Source organism: Podarcis raffonei, chromosome 3, assembly GCF_027172205.1.
Source record: "Podarcis raffonei isolate rPodRaf1 chromosome 3, rPodRaf1.pri, whole genome shotgun sequence".
Taxonomy (NCBI): Eukaryota; Metazoa; Chordata; class Lepidosauria; order Squamata; family Lacertidae; genus Podarcis; species Podarcis raffonei.
Window position 1 is genome coordinate 61,489,097 of NC_070604.1, and position 20,041 is coordinate 61,509,137.

At 43.6% G+C, this 20,041-nt stretch overlaps 1 protein-coding gene across 2 annotated transcripts; it reads right to left on the reverse strand.

Moving 5' to 3' along the window:
* Nucleotides 1-1,366: 1,366 nt before the first annotated feature.
* Nucleotides 1,367-16,592, reverse strand: LOC128410546 (pantetheinase-like). 2 transcript variants are annotated; one of them, XM_053381937.1, is made up of 8 exons: nt 16,574-16,592; nt 15,376-15,606; nt 15,176-15,306; nt 11,530-11,722; nt 5,386-5,677; nt 4,016-4,386; nt 2,568-2,738; nt 1,367-1,678 (listed from the first exon to the last, which is right to left on the reverse strand). In XM_053381937.1, the coding sequence occupies exons 2-8, from the start codon at nt 15,589-15,591 to the stop codon at nt 1,553-1,555; spliced, it is 1,500 nt and encodes a 499-aa protein (XP_053237912.1). In that variant the 5' UTR covers nt 15,592-15,606; nt 16,574-16,592; the 3' UTR covers nt 1,367-1,552. The 2 variants fall into 2 exon arrangements, with proteins under 2 accessions (XP_053237912.1, XP_053237911.1); XM_053381936.1 differs by lacking the exon at nt 16,574-16,592 and having other exon boundaries at nt 15,376-15,650.
* Nucleotides 16,593-20,041: the final 3,449 nt, after the last annotated feature.

Sequence of the window (20,041 nt, forward strand, 5' to 3'; positions counted from 1 at the left end):
CTAATATGGTTTGACATTCATTTCAGCATCGAAGGATTAAGAACCATTTTGAGAGAGCTGCAGTCCCTGAAGCAGAAGCAAGTGCTTCTTGTTTACCCCAGCAACACCAAAAGGTTGTTAAGGGAAGATATTGACAAGAAGAAAGCAATTTGTTCCAGCCGGGGAAGAGCTATAGTAACTTATCCTTGCATTCATAATTCATTGTGACACCATATGGAACTCCTTTTGGAGCAGTGATAGGGGATATATAGATAGCATTTGATGTTGACACTTTCATTTGATATGCAAACCATTCAGAGAGCAAATATTCTTAAAAGAAGTCAGGCTTTCTCCTTCCTGTGTACGTGTTGAGTCCTTTTTGCAGCATCAGGGTGACCGGATAAAATGATTCAATAATATTTCAATACTTCCTTTTTTGGAAGATTTTTTGCATCCATTTTATAGACGGAAGTGGGTGGTGTTAAGGCAGCCTCATCATCATGTCACTGCTGACTTGAAAGGCACATAGGGCATCGGATTGTGAGCCACAGTATCTGTGCACAAGTGGTTCAGACTTTCCCCAAATCTTTACACACATCTCAGATCTGCTCCAGAGATCCAGAGGAACCTCTGGAGCAAATCTGAGAGGAGGGGAGGGGAGAGGAAAGGAAGATTGGATGCCACCCACTGTTTTCTAGCAAGATACATTTGAGGCAAACACCTGTAGGGTAAGTGTGGGGTTGGGGTGGGACACTTGCAATGCCCCTCTGTGTGCAAGCTATATCATTCCTTTCCATGTTAAGAGTGTAAAATCCTCATTGCAACTGGGGAACTCTGATAAAACAGGAATCCTGATCACAGGAGGATTCTTAGCATGTTCTGCTGCCTATCTTGACATTTCTCTTCTGACTTTCAATTCAAAATCTATCCTCCATTTTGAGGAAAACAAGAGTGCCAGTTATATAGCAAATCCTGTGTATACACTGTATGTTTAAAGCACATGACTTTTCTCACAGAATTCTGGGAACTGTAGTTTGCCCACCACAAAGCTATATTTCCCAGCACCCTTAACACGCTTAAAGTATAAAATACCCAGAACTCTTGGAGGGAAATCATGAGCTTTAAATACATGGTGTATAAGGCCATGTTTGCCGTAGTCCATGCCCTGTTGCAGCTGTGAAGTGCAGCATCACCTTAACGTCATCAAAATAAGATTGTCACAGGAGCCATTTTTTCTCCCAGAATATTTATGGTGCACATAAAGTGCAGAGGCCTAGTTCTCTGATAGAAGTGAACAACCAAGGACCCCAGGGAATTTCAGGAATAAGAAAATGGAAACTCAGAAAGTGTTCCTGTTTGAAGAAGAATAAAAGATGAGTAGCTAAAATTAATTCTTTGACCTTTATTAATGCAATCTTCGAGGAACTTGTGTTCTTTTGGATTTGACGGTCAACAACTAAGCAAAATAATCTATGTGACCATCACAGCAAGCTGTAGCAGCCCAGTCATGTCAGAGTCAACAAAAAGCAATTTGCGTTCTTTCACAGTTGTGAACTGTCCGGCTCAGAACATCTCAAAGAACCCCACTGACTATGTAGGGATGTGGAGGATCCTTCTCATACCACCTGCCCCAAAGTGTCACCGTTAAGACTGGCTTCGATGTACCATTATGAGTAACCAGCTGTCCATCACTCAAAACCTAGTTGAGAACAAAAAGAGGAGGGAACAGTTACAAAGTAATAGTTGCACACAATATCAATATTATAGGTTTTATGCAACATAGCACTAAAGTGAACATTCTGTTAGAACAATAATTTCCCTCGCACAATGGAACATTCTCCCCCCATCCCTCCTTCTGCACACGTGTCCCTCTTAAATCTGTTCTGAAGGTTTTTCCCAACCCTCCAGATCAGATTTGGGCAGCGCTTTTTGTCTTAAAAAAAATGTTTAGGGGTACTCTCATTTTGACAAAAAATAAATAAATCACCATTTCATAGTTCAAATCGGGGAAAATAAATACAGTAAATGGACAAAAGTACAAAGATTCACAAAATGTTCAGGGGTATGCATCCCCCTGCGTCCCCCCAGAAAGAAGCACTGGATTTGGAGATGGTGCAGGGTGTGTGCTGGAGGGGAAGAGAAGGAAATTCTGTTTGTTCTGATGCTTCCCTTTGCACTTCCCTTTGGAACTATATAGGCAAATATATGTAGAAATCCATTCAGAAAAGTGAATTATCATAGAAGGGATGGAGAGATCTGTTTCTCCTCTACCAAGCCAATTGGTAGAAGACAATTTTTAGTAGGCCACTAAAAAATAATAATCCATGCTAGTGGCTTTCCTGGCCTAATAACCAAGGCCGTATTCAACAGTCTGTGCAGCCCCCATAGATTTCCCTGTACAGCCGAAGGCACGACAGAGGTAGCATGATTTCTTTCAGAAGCCCACTCTTGTCCTGAAAAGGCTACTGAGCCACCTGAACTTTGTTTATGATAACATCCTTAAAGGAATTTGTTTCCATTCCGATACCATACAGCCACAGGTTTTTTCCATCTCAGCCAGAAAACATTTGCTAGAAGCACCGCCCTACCTGAAATTCTCCAGGTGCCAACTGAACTCCACTGAGCAGGACTTCTGGGAAGACATAGTTAGTGCTAAATGTGCCACTGAGAGAAAAGAAATCAAAGCGGGTATGAGCAGTTGTCACAGGCTGGCCACAGGTCTGTTGGTCTGCGCTTGCACACTTCAGCAATGTACATATCTAAAAGGAAGAAGAGCAAACCATTGGGAGAGCACTCAGAATAAATATAAATTTTACTGCTGCTGTACCATCACAACAATGGCGCTGATTTAAAATACAACTAAGTTGGTTACAGTATAAGAACAATAAGAACTGTTGCAGTACTAATACAGTATTATATGAGCTATATACCCTTTATATACCCAGGTGATCACTGCACTTTGCAGGTGAGGCCTCCTGCAGATACCATCTTATCAGGAAGTCCATTCTGCACCATGTAGGACTCAGGCCTTTAGTATTCTTGCACTTAATAATTTGGAATCCTCTCCCCTTCAACATTAGACAGGCTCCATCTCTGTTGTCTTTTTGGCACCAATGGAAGACCTTCTTTCTCCAACAAGCATTTTAAGTAGAGATCTTTCCCAGTCCATATCTGTGTTGGAATTGTTTTTAAATATGCACAATTGTTTTAAATTATCAATTGTGGTTTGCTGCCCTGGACTCCTTTGGGAGGGAGGGCAGGCTATAAATTGAAAATAAATAAATAAATAAATAAATAAATAAATAAATAAATAAATAAATAAAAAACCCACCCAACTGCTCACTCAGTTGATTCAAGAAGTTTCCTTGATGGTGTTAGCTGCAACAAGAACACCCTACAAATGTCAAATGTAAGAAGTCAAAAAGCCAACATTGATTTCTTACATCTGACAGCCCTCACCTAGTTTCCAGTGTACTTCCACACACAACTACAGGCACATTGGTCTCCAAAATTATGAAACAGGTGCATATCTCATTACTCCAGAACTAAATAACTAAACATACCATATACAATCACAGTCTTAATTATCAGTGACAGCGTTTCATGGGGCTAGAAGGCCATATTTAGACTGCAGCCCTTTGCACACTAACTTTGGAGTAAGCCTCACTGAACTCATTAGAACTTTGTTCCAAGTTCAGCTAGCTACAACCAAGTTACTAAGACTTTGGAATTAGGTTTTCTTCTTTCCTTTATTCTGGGCACGAGCCAGCCAAGAAGGAAGCACATATTCTTGTTGTGTTGTTGTTGTCCTCCGTCTTGGGAAGCAATGGAATTCCAGTAATTTAAACTGGAAAATTAAATTCAACTCTCCAGCTGAAATTTGTAGGACATTATATTAAAAGTGCTTAACTTGAGCCAGATCACGACCTATGTTTCTATGGCAATATACGACAATATATCTAGAACTTCCTCCTCTCTCTCCAATGATGAATAAAAATGAGATCCCATCTTCCCTCATAAGAAGATAAAAAGAGACCTGTAAGTAGTAATTTCCTTCGACCTCATGAAGGCCGTCAAATGCACCTAGCACATAAACTTCATTTTCTTGCTTTTCTGTCATTTTGTAGCTCAAATGGCAGCAGAGCGCTCCCTGGCAGACGGTAAGATTGCCAGCTTCTTTGGCGAGTTCAGAGAAAGAGTATTCATCAAAGAAAATCAATCCTGTGAAATCACCGTCTTTGGGGACCGGTTTGATAGTTGTGGCATACAAGCTCCAGTTCACAGGGGCAGGATGGGTAGGAGAAAGAGAAGGATGGGAATCGAGCTCTGCAACCAGAAGATGCCCCTTCTCTGATTCTGCATCATAATGATATGCTCGGGATCCATCCGGTGCATAGATGCCGCTGCCTAAGAACGACACAAAACAGAAAGACAGAAGCAGCTGCTTCATATTGCCCGTCCTGTCATAACCGCAGACAGCACCCATTTAAGTTGACCAACACATACCCTCACACACCCAAAACCCACATGCTGTACTCCTTTCAATCTGGGTGTGATGATTGTCACTTTGTCAGGCAGGGGAAACACTGAGAAGAATATCCTCATTCCCAGACTTAGGATGAAACAGATTCCTTGGTCCAGACTTAGCCCAGTGAAGAATCAAATATTAAAGCCTCCGGTTGGCATTGCTGACAACCTGATCAAGCAGAAGTTCTGCTACAGCTCAGGCCCAGAGGCTCCTTATAGCGACTAAAGGCCAAATCAGAGGCAAAATTGTCTGCCTTTGTTTAAAAGAGAGCGAAATACAGCCCATTCTTTGCCATGATCACAACTCCGAAGTCCTATGAACTTTTCCAAACCTAATTTTGGAACGGGCATACTAAATGCACCTCCAGTTGTTCTTTTTATTGTGTTTTCATAATGATTTGTGTTCTCGGTGGTATCATGATAATGGAATATTATTATTAATAATAATAATTTATTATTTATACCCCACCCATCTGGCTGGGTTTCCCCAGCCACTATGGGTGGCTTCCAACAAAAGATTAAAAATACATTAAAAGTACTCTTGGCATCTACTTCATTTCCAATCAGTGCATGCCCTGCTGAAATCCTGCAACTGTTTATGCCGCAAAAGTTCCAGTTTATTTTTTTGTCCCCCTTTTGCTACAGTGCAAGTGATGCAGTAACATTGGGGAAGCACCATCTAATAAAGCAGAATGATTTCTGGACAGCTCAGCAAAACTCCACCATGAATGCTTTATTAGTGCATCAATGTGGCCTTGCAGAATGCACCCTCAGAAAACAAAAACAAAGACATCCATCTGGAGGGGTCCTAAGATGGGAGAGGCCAGCCAACTAGTGTATAACTAGTTATACATAATCTTATTGAAAACTGTATATTACCTGTCATCTTCAAGCTAGGCCTATGGGTATTAGATGCCAGAACATTGACACGCATGCCCATAGCCCATGCTGAATGGAATTCAACGGCAGTCAGATGTGGGAGAACGTTCATCCAAGCTGTTGGGAAGAGGATGGTGTCCACCTGCAGCTTGCTCACCAAGGTCACCGCAGGGTCATGGAACAGAATATCAAAGCAGGTGAAAAGACCAAATTTCCCAAAGGCAGTATTGAAGGTCACCAATTCAGGCTCTGGGGGGGAATCAAACTGGCGTTCCGACATAAAGAGATTGAACTGTGGAAAGATAACACCTTTTTTAAAAAACAAACAAACAAACCACCACCCACACACCATTAAGGTACGTGGGTATATTAAAAAGAAACTATTGTACTTAAAAGTGACCTACAAAGTGTACTGCAAGTTATTTAATTTTTGTTTAAATTAATGAAAAGCTAAAGAAGGAAGAATGGATACCAAAACTTATGGAATAGGCAGAAATGGTGAAACTTACCAGAAGAATAAGAAATCAAGATAACAAACTTTTTATAACAGAATGGAAACGGTTTATTGAAAACTGACAGATAAATTGTAAATAGGTAAGAACATTGGTAGGATTGTTGTAATAACCTGAAGTTTTATAAGAGTATATATTTAATGAGCAAATTAAGTTAATTTGGATATGCAAAAGATATAAAAAATCAATATAAGGAACCGCAGAAAGAGAGGGAAGGAAGTCAAATTTTGAAATGTTAAAATGAATTTAAAATTAGTGAAATGTATAAACCTGAAAAGTATATTTTTTTATTTAAAAAAGCTAAATAACATTCTTTTTAAAACTTTTTTTAAAAGGTTTAATTTTTGTTTCAATTGAACCACCTTTCGGGGTTGTTCTGTCTATGTTCTGCACTTTGTTCTGTTTGTTCTGCACTTCCTTATTGAGAATGCCTGCCGGAAGGAGAAAACGAGGTGCAAAGAGCCAGAAGACCATTATTGAGACTCACAATTCCTCTAAAACAAAGAATCGGCAGAGAGCCAACACCATCTTCCCTGGCTCAGAAACAGAGCGGGTTGAGGAAGCCGAGAAAACGGAGCAAATAGAACAAACAGTGAGTAACAACGTTGGGGGAACCTCACCCCCCCTTAAGGAGGATGGCAATGACCTGACCCTCCTCCTCCCAGAAAAAGCTAATCCGTCCAAGAGGGCAAGAGCAGGAGCAGGAGGGATTCCTCCCACTCCTAACGCTGACCCACCCATGCCTCTAGAACAAGATATCAGAGGAGCCTGCTTTCAACCAATTCGGGATACGCACCCCTACCAAGAGATTTGCATGTTGTCTGCAGAAACTATGGTTCTGGTTCTCCAAAGACTGGATGAAATCCTCACTAGAATAGTTAACATTGAGAAACAATTGGATACTAGTTCCTCCCCTTTAAATGCCCAAGGGCTTAAAAGGATGATAAGAAATGACTCTGTTAATAACTCACCAACTCAAACTATGGATGAAGTGAGGTCCTGTCAAGTCTTGCAAACGAACCAGATAATGCTTGAGATTCACCGATACACTCATAGGTGGATGAACCGCAGACAAATTACTATATCCTTGTCTCAGCTCCTGAATTACCATTACCAAAATGTAGATCTAGAAAATTTCCACTTCCTGCCTACCTTGAGAAACACCATGCGCCTATTTATGACCTTTAGGTCATCAACCCTCCCATCTCGACTCATGGAGATAAAGGATACCCTATGGTGGTTCCATTCCCTCCGCCCAGTGAGGGTATTTAAGGATGAAACTAGGAGGCAATTGGTCCCTTGCATAGAGTCAAAGCTAATGCGGATAAAGGAAACCAAGCTCAACACTAGAAATACTTATTGCCCGAAGGAAGAAAAGAACTTTGTAAGCCTAGAATTACAAGACCTGAAGAAGAGGCTAATGAGTATAAAGACTGAGATTTCTACCCAAAATATAAGGACAGTAGAGCCTAGAGCACAATATTTAAAGACGTCCAACAGCTCTTTATCCCATAGAAAGACATCAGTGCAACTCCCTGTTCCCTTTTCAAACGACACCAAATTAGATGAGGAATTTGGCGCCTCCGACATTTCTATGGCAACAACACCTAAATAATTCTATGTTGCTGACAATCTGGAGATATCCAGCACCAAATCTACATTTGGACCTTTGCCTAATGTTCCAAAAACTTATCAGAATGATCAGCCTTCTCTACTGTACTCCTGGCGAGACAGGATGGACAGATCTTTCGAATTTGAATCTGGCTCTTTGTTGGCCAGTGATCCACATTTTATAACACATACCTCATTAATACTTCCACAGCCACAGATAGAACCAACAATCCTCCAATTAACCCAGGAGGGAGAGGGGGATTGACAGTTAATGAAACACCATGGAACTGTCCCCCCCACTTGGGGTGCAGTTGGTTGGGTTTTATCTTCTAGGGATACTTACCCTATCAGACCTCCACCTCTTTCCCATACCATTTTGACCCAGGAGTCCTGGCCCAAGGATGACTTGTTATTGAGGGGATGTTACCCATCTATTGGGGAGGCTAGTATGGGATCTGGGATTTCCACAATTGAAGGGCTAGGGAGGAATGGCGGTGGGGCTAGATATCTCTATCGGCGAAGGGTTTCGAGATGCAGTGATCCTCAAACCCCTTCCAATCTACGCCCCATCCCAAGGGATGAGGGTAGGGAGAGCAAGGATTACACACCTCCGTCATTGGTGCTGTGCAATGCCAGGTCCATAGGCAACAAAACCACCACCATGCGTGACTTTTTTGTCTCGCAGGGGATTGACCTGGCTTGCGTGACGGAGACCTGGGTACGGGAAGGCGAAGTAGTCTCCCTACATGAGATAACACCCCCAGGTTTCTCTGTCCTCCATCAATCGCGGACTGTGGGTCGGGGGGGAGGAGTAGCGTTGTTATTCCGGGAGGATTGCTCTTTCAGAGCTCTGGCATCACCGGCGATCTCCGGCATTGAATGTGTTGGTCTCGTGTGGGGCACCAAGGAGAGCTTGGCTGTCTGGCTGGTGTACCAACCACCCAGCACACCTGCAGCCACCCTGTCAGACCTGCTGGAGGTGGTGGCGGGCTGGGCCTTGGAGTTCCCAAACCTACTGGTTTTGGGAGACTTCAATGTCCATGCCGATGCCGCTCCCTCCTCACAGGGTCTGGACCTAGTGACTTCCATGGCAACACTAGGGCTCTCCCAGTTTGTTTTGGGCCCCACTCATCAAGCAGGCCACACGCTGGATCTGATCTTTGGGGCTGGCATAGATGTGATCATGCTCCCCGCTGTGGAAGTGCCATGGTCTGATCACTACGCTCTGAAAGCCAAGATTGACTTCCCGCTCCTCCCCGGCTCGGGTGGTGAACCTATTTGGGCTCGTCCGCGAAAACTGATGGATCCTGATAGATTCCGACAAGCCTTGCGGAACCCTGCTCCTCCTGGCGACTCATTAGATGACCTTGTTGAGGACTGGAATAACCGGCTCTTGGCAGCCATTGATGAGATCGTGCCTAAGCGCCCTCTGCGACCCCGTCGAAACCGGGCACCTTGGTTTACTGAGGAGCTCCGGAAAATGAAGCGGGATCTCAGACGGCTAGAGCGAGTATGGCGATGGACTCGTGACGGAGCCTCAAGAACATCTTATAGGACGCTTATGAAAGCCTATGAGATGGCTATGAAAGCTGCTAAGAAATCTTACTTTGCAGCTTCCATTGCATCCGCTAGCTCTCGCCCGGCACAACTTTTTAAAATAATTAGGTCAATAACGTCCTTAGGAGGACAACCAAATTTAAGCACAAATTCGACCCACAGCTGTGAGGCATTCACGAGCTTTTTTGCGGAGAAAGTCCTGTTGCTCCGCCGTGACCTCCCTGCCAATTTAGATACAGTAACTGAACTGGAGGCCCCTCGACTGACTTCAGGTCCAGTGTTGGACCATTTCGATCGGATACTCCCTACTGATGTGGATAGATTCCTCCAGGTTGGTAGGCCCACCACCTGCCTCCTTGATCCGTGCCCGTCTTGGCTGATTAGGGAGTGTCCAGATGTTGCGCGGACCCCCCTGGTTGAAATTATCAATTTGTCCCTTGACACGGGGACATTCCCAGGGGAACTGAAGGAAGCAGTGGTGTGTCCACTCTTAAAGAAAACTTCATCAGATCCCTTAGACCTATCCAATTACCGCCCAGTTTCAAATCTTCCATACCTGGGTAAGGTAATTGAGAGAGCGGTTGCTGAACAGCTTGGTAGGTTTCTGGAGGAAACATCGGCATTAGATCCATTTCAGTCCGGTTTCCGTCTGGTTTTGGGACGGAGACGGCTCTGGTTGCCCTAACAGATGATCTCCGTAGACAACTGGATCGAGGCGGGTCAGGACTGCTGATCCTTTTAGATTTGTCAGCAGCCTCGATCATGATCTTCTGGACCACTGCCTCGCAGACGTGGGGATACAGGGCATAGCCCGTAACTGGTTGTGCTCTTTTATCTCTGGTCAGGGACAGAGGGTGGCACTAGGGAGGGAAATGTCGTCGCGCCACTCCTTGGTGTGTGGAGTGCCGCAGGGCGCAATTCTCTCCCCGATGCTTTTTAACATCTTTATGCGCCCCCTTGCCCAGATTATCCGGAGCTTTGGGCTGGGCTGTCACCAATATGCTGATGACACTCAACTCTATCTGCTGATGGATGGCCACACCGACTCGGCCCCGAACACACTGACCAGATGCTTGGAAGCTGTGGCTGGATGGTTTCGTGGGAGCCGATTGAAACTAAATCCTTCGAAGACAGAGGTCCTATGGCTAGGTCGGGATGGCATGGGGATGAGGGACCAACTCCCTTCTCTTGCGGGGGCCCAATTAGTGCCATTGCCTTCCGTTAAGAGTTTGGGTGTAATCCTTGACGCCTCCCTTTCCATGGAGGCGCAAGTTACAGCAACAGCCAAGGCGACATTTTTCCACCTTCGCCACATCAAGCAGTTGGTCCCTTACCTTTCCCGCCCCGACCTGGCCACAGTGATCCATGCAACGGTCATCTCCAGGCTTGACTACTGTAATTCGCTCTACGCGGGGCTGCCCTTGAAGCTGTCCCAGAAACTCCAGCGGGTACAGAATGCTGCAGCGAGGCTCCTCACGGGGTTTCTGCCATGGGAGCATATTCACCCAGTGCTTTTCAAGCTGCACTGGCTCCCGGTGGAGTACAGGGTCAGATTTAAGGTGCTGCTTTTGACCTTTAAAGCCCTTCACGGCCTAGGACCCTCGTACCTACGGGACCGCCTCTCCTGGTATACCCCACAGAGAGCCTCAAGGTCCATAAATAACAACACCCTTGTGGTCCCAGGCCCTAAGGAAGTTAGATTGGCTTCAACCAGAGCCAGGGCCTTTTCAACTCTGGCTCCGGCCTGGTGGAACGCTCTGCCTCATGAGACCAGGGCCCTGCAGGATCTGATTTCTTTCCGCAGGGCCTGTAAGACAGAGTTGTTCCACCTGGCCTTTGGCTTGGAGCCAATTTGATTCCCTCCCTCCCTCTCTTTCTTTTTTCTTTTCCTTCTCCTCCTGCGATGAGGCTACATTTTAATATTTTAATGTTCCATTATTTTAATGTTGTTTTTTATTTTTGTTTTTAAGTTGTAATCATTCATCTTGTTTTTATTATTGCTTGTAAGCCGCTCTGAGCCCGGCCTTGGCTGGGGAGGGCGGGGTATAAATAAAAAAATATTATTATTATATATTATGCCAATGCCATCAGTGTGTTCTTATTCTATTATGTAGTCTGTACATAAATTGTTAATAAAAATAAGATCATTATTATTTATTCAATGTATTAGTTGCTTCCCACATGGGAGCCTCTAAATGACTTGCAAAATCACAGGAGAATAACCCATAACAGAAAAACAGAAAAATGAATAATAGGTTGTGTACAGTAAAAGGAATACAATGGCCCATAAAATGAACAGAATAAAACAGCAGCAGAAGACATCTTCAATAGACAGCAAAATGTGGCATGCATCCTACATTCTCTTGCCTTTTCTTCCCACTTTATAAAACAATTGCACCCTATACAATATTATAACTGGGGGCTGGGTGGGGCCAATGATACCTAGTTTGTAAAAATGAATTACCTTGTGGTAACGTGCCACGAGTTTTCCATTTGAGTCCATGACAATATTGGTGTTGTACTGATAGTGACCATCACTAGGGCATTTGGCGTCTGTGTGATTACATGATTTCTTATCTCCCATGTTGGCAACCAGATAGATAGAGTTGTGCCTCGCCAGGCAACTCAACCTTTCTTGCACTGGGGCAGGTCCAAATCTAAGCGGAGAAAAGCAGAGAAATGAAGGACTTGGAGGAAGAGAGATCCGTTGGTAGACCACCTAGTTGAATCTCCTGAACGGCGAGGCAACATGCTAGCATTCATAGCAGAGTAGCCCCATGTTCCTCCAGACTGTAGGAAATAAAGGGCCCCTTCAGATTTCCATTTTATTACACTTTCAGGATGATTTGTGCTAAGGATGACATCAGGGCAGTTATATGCCATCCTGCTTTCAATATTGTTTAAACCTGCAAAAGTTTCAGGGCTGTTTGGACGTCTCATAGCTTCTAACTGAAATCCCACATCCTTTTACACAAATGTTCCAGTTTTTGTGTTTTTGTTTTGGTCCCACTTTTGTTGCACCATCGTGCAAGGGTGCCCCTCCCCCCCAACAGCACTAATGCAGTGACATCAAGGAAGCACTGCAGAACAGCCAATAAAGCGAAACAATGTGAGGGTTGTCCCCTAACCCACCACTAATGAAGTATTACTGCATCAGTGACATGTTGCAAAATACCCATCTGGAGGGGCCCTAAATAGATAGAAGGTAGAAAACATATTCTGGGCCACACTAGACCTTACATAGAGATAAATGTTGCCCAAATTTTTCAAACTGAAATGCAGCCACTGGAGGACGTCAGTTAGAGGAATGGGGATGTTTGACCTCCAGCCATTTATCCATTCAAAGTTACCTTATCTGAGCTGTTATTTTTCTATCTGTGGGTAAAATATATGTATACAGGCAACAACTTGAACAGGGATTGCGTTCTGAGGCACCACACACATTGGCGGGCTGTGCGTAAAACCAGCTTACCCCTTTCTGCCCTACCCCACCCTGCCCCCTTCCCATGTCAAAAACACCATGTGCATCAGTCAATGCATGTGCTTTGAACGCGTGCAAATGGGGAGTTGTCTGTCCCAGTAGCTTTCTCCTTGTGGTTAGAAAAATAGCTTGGGGGAGGTGGGGAATTAAGTGGACCTTCCCAACACTGCTCCTGTATCCAAGCTGGCAACTTCTTGTTGCTGTTCTTCCTTAAAGGCATCACAGCATCCTTACCTTCTATGTAGCATTTAATATGACCCTCAAAAGGTTCAAGCAAATGGGACAAAACAACATGTTGCACATCAACATACATAACTGCAGCACAACAGCTTTTTCCCTTTTCTTAAGAAGTTGATTCAACAGTGGGTGGCTGAGGACTGGGGTGGAGTGGGGTGGTGGAGCTTAACCTCCTTCTCCACTCCAAATTCCTTCCACCATCACCCTGCCAGCACTTTGCATTATAAGCAAAATCTGTCTGTTAAGTTTGCCATTCTGTTCTGCATTTATGTAGCATAACTATTCAGGGTTATGTGATATAAAAATAAATAAATAGCTCATCTCAAGCATCACACGTCACTGTGGAATGTTTTCAGAAGCTAGTTTATTTTATTTTATTGTTTAAACCCAACATTCTGACATTATGAAGCCAAATACTGTACAATTACATTCCACAACCAACTAACATTTCTAAAGTGTTTATTAATAAAAAAAATACACAGAAAGCAGGGAAGTGGTACTCTTCCCAGTTGGTTTCCTTCACAGCCTCCAAGTGCAATCTTTCTCTCTATCTTTTATGCCAGTTAGTACATTCCTGCTTAAGTGAACATAGCTTCCTCTAAAAGCCTTCCCACACAAAATATTTCTTTTTCAACTCATTTCCTGCTCAGCTGCTTATGATATCCATCACAAAATGTTTTTTTAAATGAAAGCGCCCTCTCTTTTGTTCTGTTGCTTCTGGCCCTCAGAAGTGTGCAGTTGGAAGCTGTGATTGAAGCTGTAGGTTTTCCACAGCCAAGAAGTAAATGTTGGCATATTATTTGTAAAGCATGTATGTTTGGGTGTATGGGGTGTTAGGGGAGAGATAATAACTCTGCTGGGGAACACCTCATACTCCTTCTGTCTGGCAAGGGCTCTCCATTGCTTCAGACAAGAGTCCTTCCTAGCCATAGCTGCAGATGCTGGGGATTGCACCTGCGATCTTCTGCATGCAAAGTGAAAAACCACCAATGCTCTGCCACTGAGCTCTTCCTTAATAGCTTCTGACCTATCAAAATGGCAGCCCATACTTGCTCTTGCTTTTCCATTTCCTCATCCTCCTTTCCTAAGTGCTCTAGGAAGTATGGTCTGGTCATTCTAACCACAAACACCATCAAAACAAGGGAACAAATCACTGTGGTGTCATGGTTAGAGTATTGAATATAGATAGAAGGGACCCAAATTCAAATAATAATTTATTATTTCTACCCCGCCCGTCTGGCTGGGTTTCCCCAGCCACTCTGGGAGGCTCCCAACAGAATATTTAAAACATGATAAAACATCAAACATTAAAAACTTCCCTAAACAGGGCTGCCTTCAGATGTTTTCTAAAAGTCAGATAGTTGTTTATTTCCTTGACATCTCATGGGAAGGCATTCCACAGGGCGGGCGCCACTACCAAGAAGGCCCTCTGCCTGGTTCCCTGTAGTTTCACTTCTCGCAGGGAGGGAACCACCAGAAGGCCTTCGGCGCTGGACCTCAGTGTCCAGATAGAATGATGGGGGTGGAGATGCTCCTTCAGGTATACTGGGCCGAGGCTGTTTAGGGCTTTAAAGGTCAGCACCAACACTTTGAATTGTGCTTGGAAACGTACTAGGACTATGCAGAACTGGCAAAACTGACATATAAGTTATGGGACAAGGATAACTGTGACTTTAAAGATGAATGGAAACCCTTTACAAAGTATTTGAAGACGCAACAAAGTGAACTGGACTCCTTGGCAGGTTTTGAATAAACATTCACAAACTTTTTATTGATAATGATCAGCTAAATAGTTTGAGGATCTATACAACTTTGTAACATGCAGAAAACAGCAGTCTCAGAGAAACCAAAGACTGGAACTGAGGGAAGGAGGAAAGGGGGAGGAAAAAAGAGGGAGGAAAAATCGGGGGGGGAAACAAGGGTGATATATTTTTGGATAATACGTTTTGTTTTAATTTTGAATATTTTTTTAAAATAAATAAATAAAATAAAGGTCAGCACCAACACTTCGAATTGTGCTTGGAAATGTACCGGGAGCCAGTGTAGGTCTTTCAGGACTTACTTGTTTAGTGACATAGCTTACGGGCTAAGCTTGGAACAGTCACCATTTCCCAGTCTAATCTACTATACAGGGTTTTTGGAGTCCTGATTTTGATCCTCTGCCTGCCCATCAGCCATCTAGATTGTGCAGTCCATAAATGTGACTTCCCAGCAGTTACCAGGTGCTTTGGAGAAACCTCTCTTTCTCCAAAACACCTTTATTTGAAGCTGTACATACATTATAACACTGACCACAAGGATGGAAGAAGCCACCATACTGAAGTGCCTTTGAAGGTGTTTTTTCATTTTGTTTTTTAAGGCTGCGTATGAAACCAACAAAATCCGAACACACCTTTTTGGGTCCGTACATGGAATCCAGTCGACCTGCGGATCAGGAATGTTTTCAAGGTAGGGATAAAGTGTTTCTCTTGTGAATCTGAAACCATATATGGCATCTTCAGGAGTCACAATGATGTGTGCACCCTGTCAAAAGAAACGATGCTGATGATCTCTCCACCACAGGATAAATCAAGTCACTTTATCAAATAGTACCTGCTTTGCGGCCAATTTGATGGCCTCTTCCAAGACGTCCATGTTCTTGTTCATCAGTTTTAATGCCTCTTCAGAAGAAACAGGCTTTGGGGTGGGCTTTGCCAGTACGACTGAGTGCTCGTATACTGCTGCAATGTATTTGTCCAAGGCCGAGGCCCCTGGGTCCAGCAGGAGGAGATAAACAAAAACATGCCATGGGGATGGGAAAGAAATCATTGCTGGGCTCGTCTGCTGCAAAGAGGAAAAAAGTTCCAATAAGGCTAAGAAAAGAGAGGAAAAGGGATGGCAAAGTCCACACTGTATCAGCTGACTTGTATCACATGACTATCATGTGGATTATTTCATCCCTTTCTGGACTCTGGCCAGTTATTTCTTTCTGGACTCTGGACAGTTATTTTGAAACTAAGAGTGTTTCACAAGATCAGCATTAAAGAAATCGACAGTTGTACTTTTAATCCTTTTTATGCACCATAAATCGCCCCTTTGTTTTAGTCCGAAATGGAAATATGGAAGGAGGTGGTGGCGCTGTGGGTAAAAGCCTCAGTGCCTAGGGCTTGCCGATCGAAAGGTCGGCGGTTCGAATCCCCGCGGCGGGGTGCACTCCCGTTGTTCGGTCCCAGCGCCTGCCAACCTAGCAGTTTGAAAGCACTCCCGGGTGCAAGTAGATAAATAGGGACCGCTTACTAGCGGGAAGGTAAACGGCGTTTCCGTGTGCGGCTCTGGCTCGCCAGAGCAGCGATGTCACGCTGGCCACGTGACCCGGAAGTGTCTCCGGACAGCGCTGGCCCCCGGCCTCTTGAGTGAGATGGGCGCACAACCCTAGAGTCTGTCAAGACTGGCCCGTACGGGCAGGGGTACCTTTACCTTTACCTTACTTCCTGAAAACTGCTTAGATGAATCAAGCAGTTTATAAATTTTGTTCTTTTTTTAAGGAAGGAAAATCTGTACACAGGGGCTTTCTTCTGCTCTGAGTAAACATGCATAGTGTTGTGCTTTTAGCCTTATTTCTCTTTAAGAACAGCAACAAATATATTCGACACTTTCCTCTAAACATGCTTCTGTAATAACTAGAGACTCTGAAAAACAGGTTTTCTTAAAAATGATAACCTCCTGTTATAATCTTAAATACTCTTTCCTACATTCCTTATTTTATGGTTCTATGAAAAATAATCTAACACATTAAAAATATTAACTTTACCTGAATGTGCTATATGAAGAAACAGCTTAAACAGTTTCCAGTGTTTAAGAAGTCCATATGAAAGCTGTCAGAGCAAATGTATGTAACCTGACACAGCAGCAACCAAGGTGCTGCTTATATAAGGAAGCTGGGATTAACCCTCTAGCTGCTATCTAGCATTCTAACAAAGTGATCCTTGAAATATTCCATAGCAAAAAATACCCTGTTTTCACCTCCTTTTATAGTCTTTCCTGTGTTTTCCTCTCCTGTAGATTGCTACAAGAAAGGTCTAATTAAAACAACCTCACAAGTCCCATAGGAAAATATACCTTTACCTTGCTTATCCCTGCCAACCTAGCAGTTCGAAAGCATGTCAAAGTGCAAGCAGATTTACCGGCAGGAAGGTAAATGGCGTTTCCGTGTGCTGCTCTGGTTCACCAGAAGTGGCTTAGTCATGCTGGCCACATGACCCAGAAGCTGTATGCCGGCTCCCTCAGCCTATAGAGCGAGATGAGCGCCGCAACCCGAGTCAGTCACAACTGGACCTAATGGTCAGGGGCCCCTTTACCTTTACCTTACTTATAGGGTTAATACCTATGGATTTCAGGAGTCCCCCCCCCCCTTTCCATTTATCCAGCACCATCTGAATTCTTTCTTTTTATTGAAGCGGGGAAATTTTGTTTAAATTCCTCTCTTCATATCACCATGGAGGTGATTTCCTAGTAGCCACAATGGCCTTTTTCAAAGGGCACTACCACTGAGGAAAATGCAATACTTTGTAGAAGAAATGTTACAAATTGTCATCAACAGTACCACAGGCAAGGCCCATCAAGAACATGAAGATATCACAGGCTGTCAGAGGTTAAAAGTATTCATTATTCAAGTGCTGATCAAAGCTCACAATCAATCAGCAGCTCTCCAAACCTGCAGGTGAGAGAATATACAGACATCAGATGGATTGTTGTTGTTGTTTAGTTGTTTAGTCGTGTCCGACTCTTCGTGACTCAATGGACCAGAGCACGCCAGGCACTATATGCCTGTTGTCTTTGTCCATGGAGTTTTCTTGGCAGGGATACTGGAGTGGCTTGCCGGTTCCTGCTCCATTCAGATGGATTAGAAATACGCAATCAACCCTCAGATGGTTAAATGCTGATTGCGCACTTTATCTACCAGAAAGATAAGCAAATTTAGTACACACCCTATCTCTTAAGAATGAAGGCTTTAAATGTTACTCAGCAGTTACTGCAGCAAATGACAACAAAATTCAGAGTTGGATTATTTTTCACACATCAAATGTGTATTTATTTATTTTGAAACTGCCATTTAATAGTTTATTTGTGCGCCAACAACATAAAAGTTGTTTTTTATTCAAGCTTTCCGGCTGGTTAATGATATGCCTCTCTTACACCCCCATTATTTCTGTCACAATCGTAAAAGAATTTCAGAAATGTCATTGTACCATATAATTAGTACATGAGAAATGCACATTGGCAGCCGTAGAAAGTGTTTCTTCAATAGCTGATATTCAACAACAGAGAGACTTACATGGCAATTATCTTGAACAGGAGCAAGGTCAAGCCAAGCATTTCAAGAGGTTCAAAGATCGGCCAGCTGCAGCGAGGCAAGCCGTTTCCACCTAAGCTGCCTACCTGCCCTGATTCCTGGGCTTGAGTGCAACCCACTGCTCTAGTTTCTGGCAGGGCCTTGAAGAAGTCTGAAGGCTGCCTTGAGATTCTGCTTGGACAATTAGCTAGAACCGCCCTGAGACCTTCGGGTATAGGGCAGTATAGAAATTAAATAAATAAATAAATAATTAAATAATAATAATAATAATAATAATAATAATAATAATAATAATAGAAGGGGTGGTCATAATGGGTCGTCCTTTTGGTGTGGGCATAAGATTCTGCCTAATTTTAACTGATATTTTAGTTGTTAGGCACCCAGGGAGAGTGAATGAACAAGATAGCTAGTTGACTAGACTTCCCACTGAGAGTGGGGAGTCTAATTTCACTGTGGGGAATGTAATGTAGGCTACATTGACTTGTTGTTGGTAGTAGTATGTCTCTGGAATGAAAACGAAGAAACTGAAGTGGGTTCAGGTTCTGAGGTGTTTGTTTGGATGGGGAAGGATCCAACAGCCATGGGTGGGTGGGGGAGTGGTGGTGCCTCAATAGGTAGTATTGAGGGGAGGGAGAAAAACATGGCAAGGAAATATGACAAAATGGCACACATAATTAAGGACTTTTGCTTCTTCCATTCCTCTTCTCTGTATTGTTTACTGAGGGAACTTTTGGGCCTCCAGATATTGCTGAATTACAAGCCCCATTACTCCTGGCCATTGCCTATGCTTGCAGGGGCTGGTGGGAGTTGTAGTTCCACAACACTTGGTCTACTCTACACCATAGTGGTGTGGCTCTCCTGGGTTTCCAGCAGGAGTCAGTCCCAGCCCTACTTGAAATTGCTGAGAATTGAACCTGTGACCTTCTGAGTGAAAAGTTTGTGCTCTGCCACAGCCCCTTTCTGTGACCGAATAGCCTACAGGGTAGATGACGCTAGGCACCAAGCAAAGGCATTCATCTTCTCCAAGGTCTTTGACTAATTAAACAATCTGTGGCCTTTTAAACTGGAGGAGGGTACATTGTTTGTTACTGTGTTATTTATTTTTGTATTTTAAAATGGTAAACTGCCGTGTGCTCCTCAGATAAAGGGACATATAGAAATTTAATCATCATCACCTTTCTTTTGCTGGGATGGGAAATCATTATCTAAATTAAAGCATTGTCCTAAGCCTAGCTGGTACCGTTTTGGAGAGGAATTTCTCCCCTCCCACCCACTAGTTTTTAGCAAGATAGTGAAAGGAGATTTAATCCTCTCCCTACTCCCCTTCCCTACATTTAGACAGTCCTTCCCTCTTTGCTCTCATCTCATTTCACCCCACCCAGCCCAGGGGTCCCCCACCCAACATGGAATGCTATACACCTTCCATTGACTATCCTTTCACTCAGATTTCATATTCTCTTTCCCAGAATGCTTTCAGAGCCTGCTAGATCGAGGCATTTGGCTCCTTTAGGCCAACATCTTGTTGTAGTAGCCAACCAGATGCGTGTAGCAAGACTGCAAGCACGCCAGCACTCTCCCATCCTGCTGTTTCCAGCAACAGTTATTCAAAAGAATAATGTCTCTAACAGTGGAGCCTCTCATCCTCAGATGGTCTGCTGCCTCAAAGCGAGATTTTTGCATCTGATAAAAAGTGGCAACAGATTGATTAGGAAAGGGGAGAGAAGTGAAAGTTCAGCTCAGTAACTGTAGCTGGAAAAGCAGATGCCTCACCTTCCTCTCTTATAATGGACTGTGACACGATTATGTCCATCAGGATTATGGGACCTGACAGCTGACAGCAGAGATATCAATGAAAGTAGTAGTAGTAGTAATAATAATAATAATAATAATAATAATAATAATAATAGTTGTTGTAGTAGTAGTATT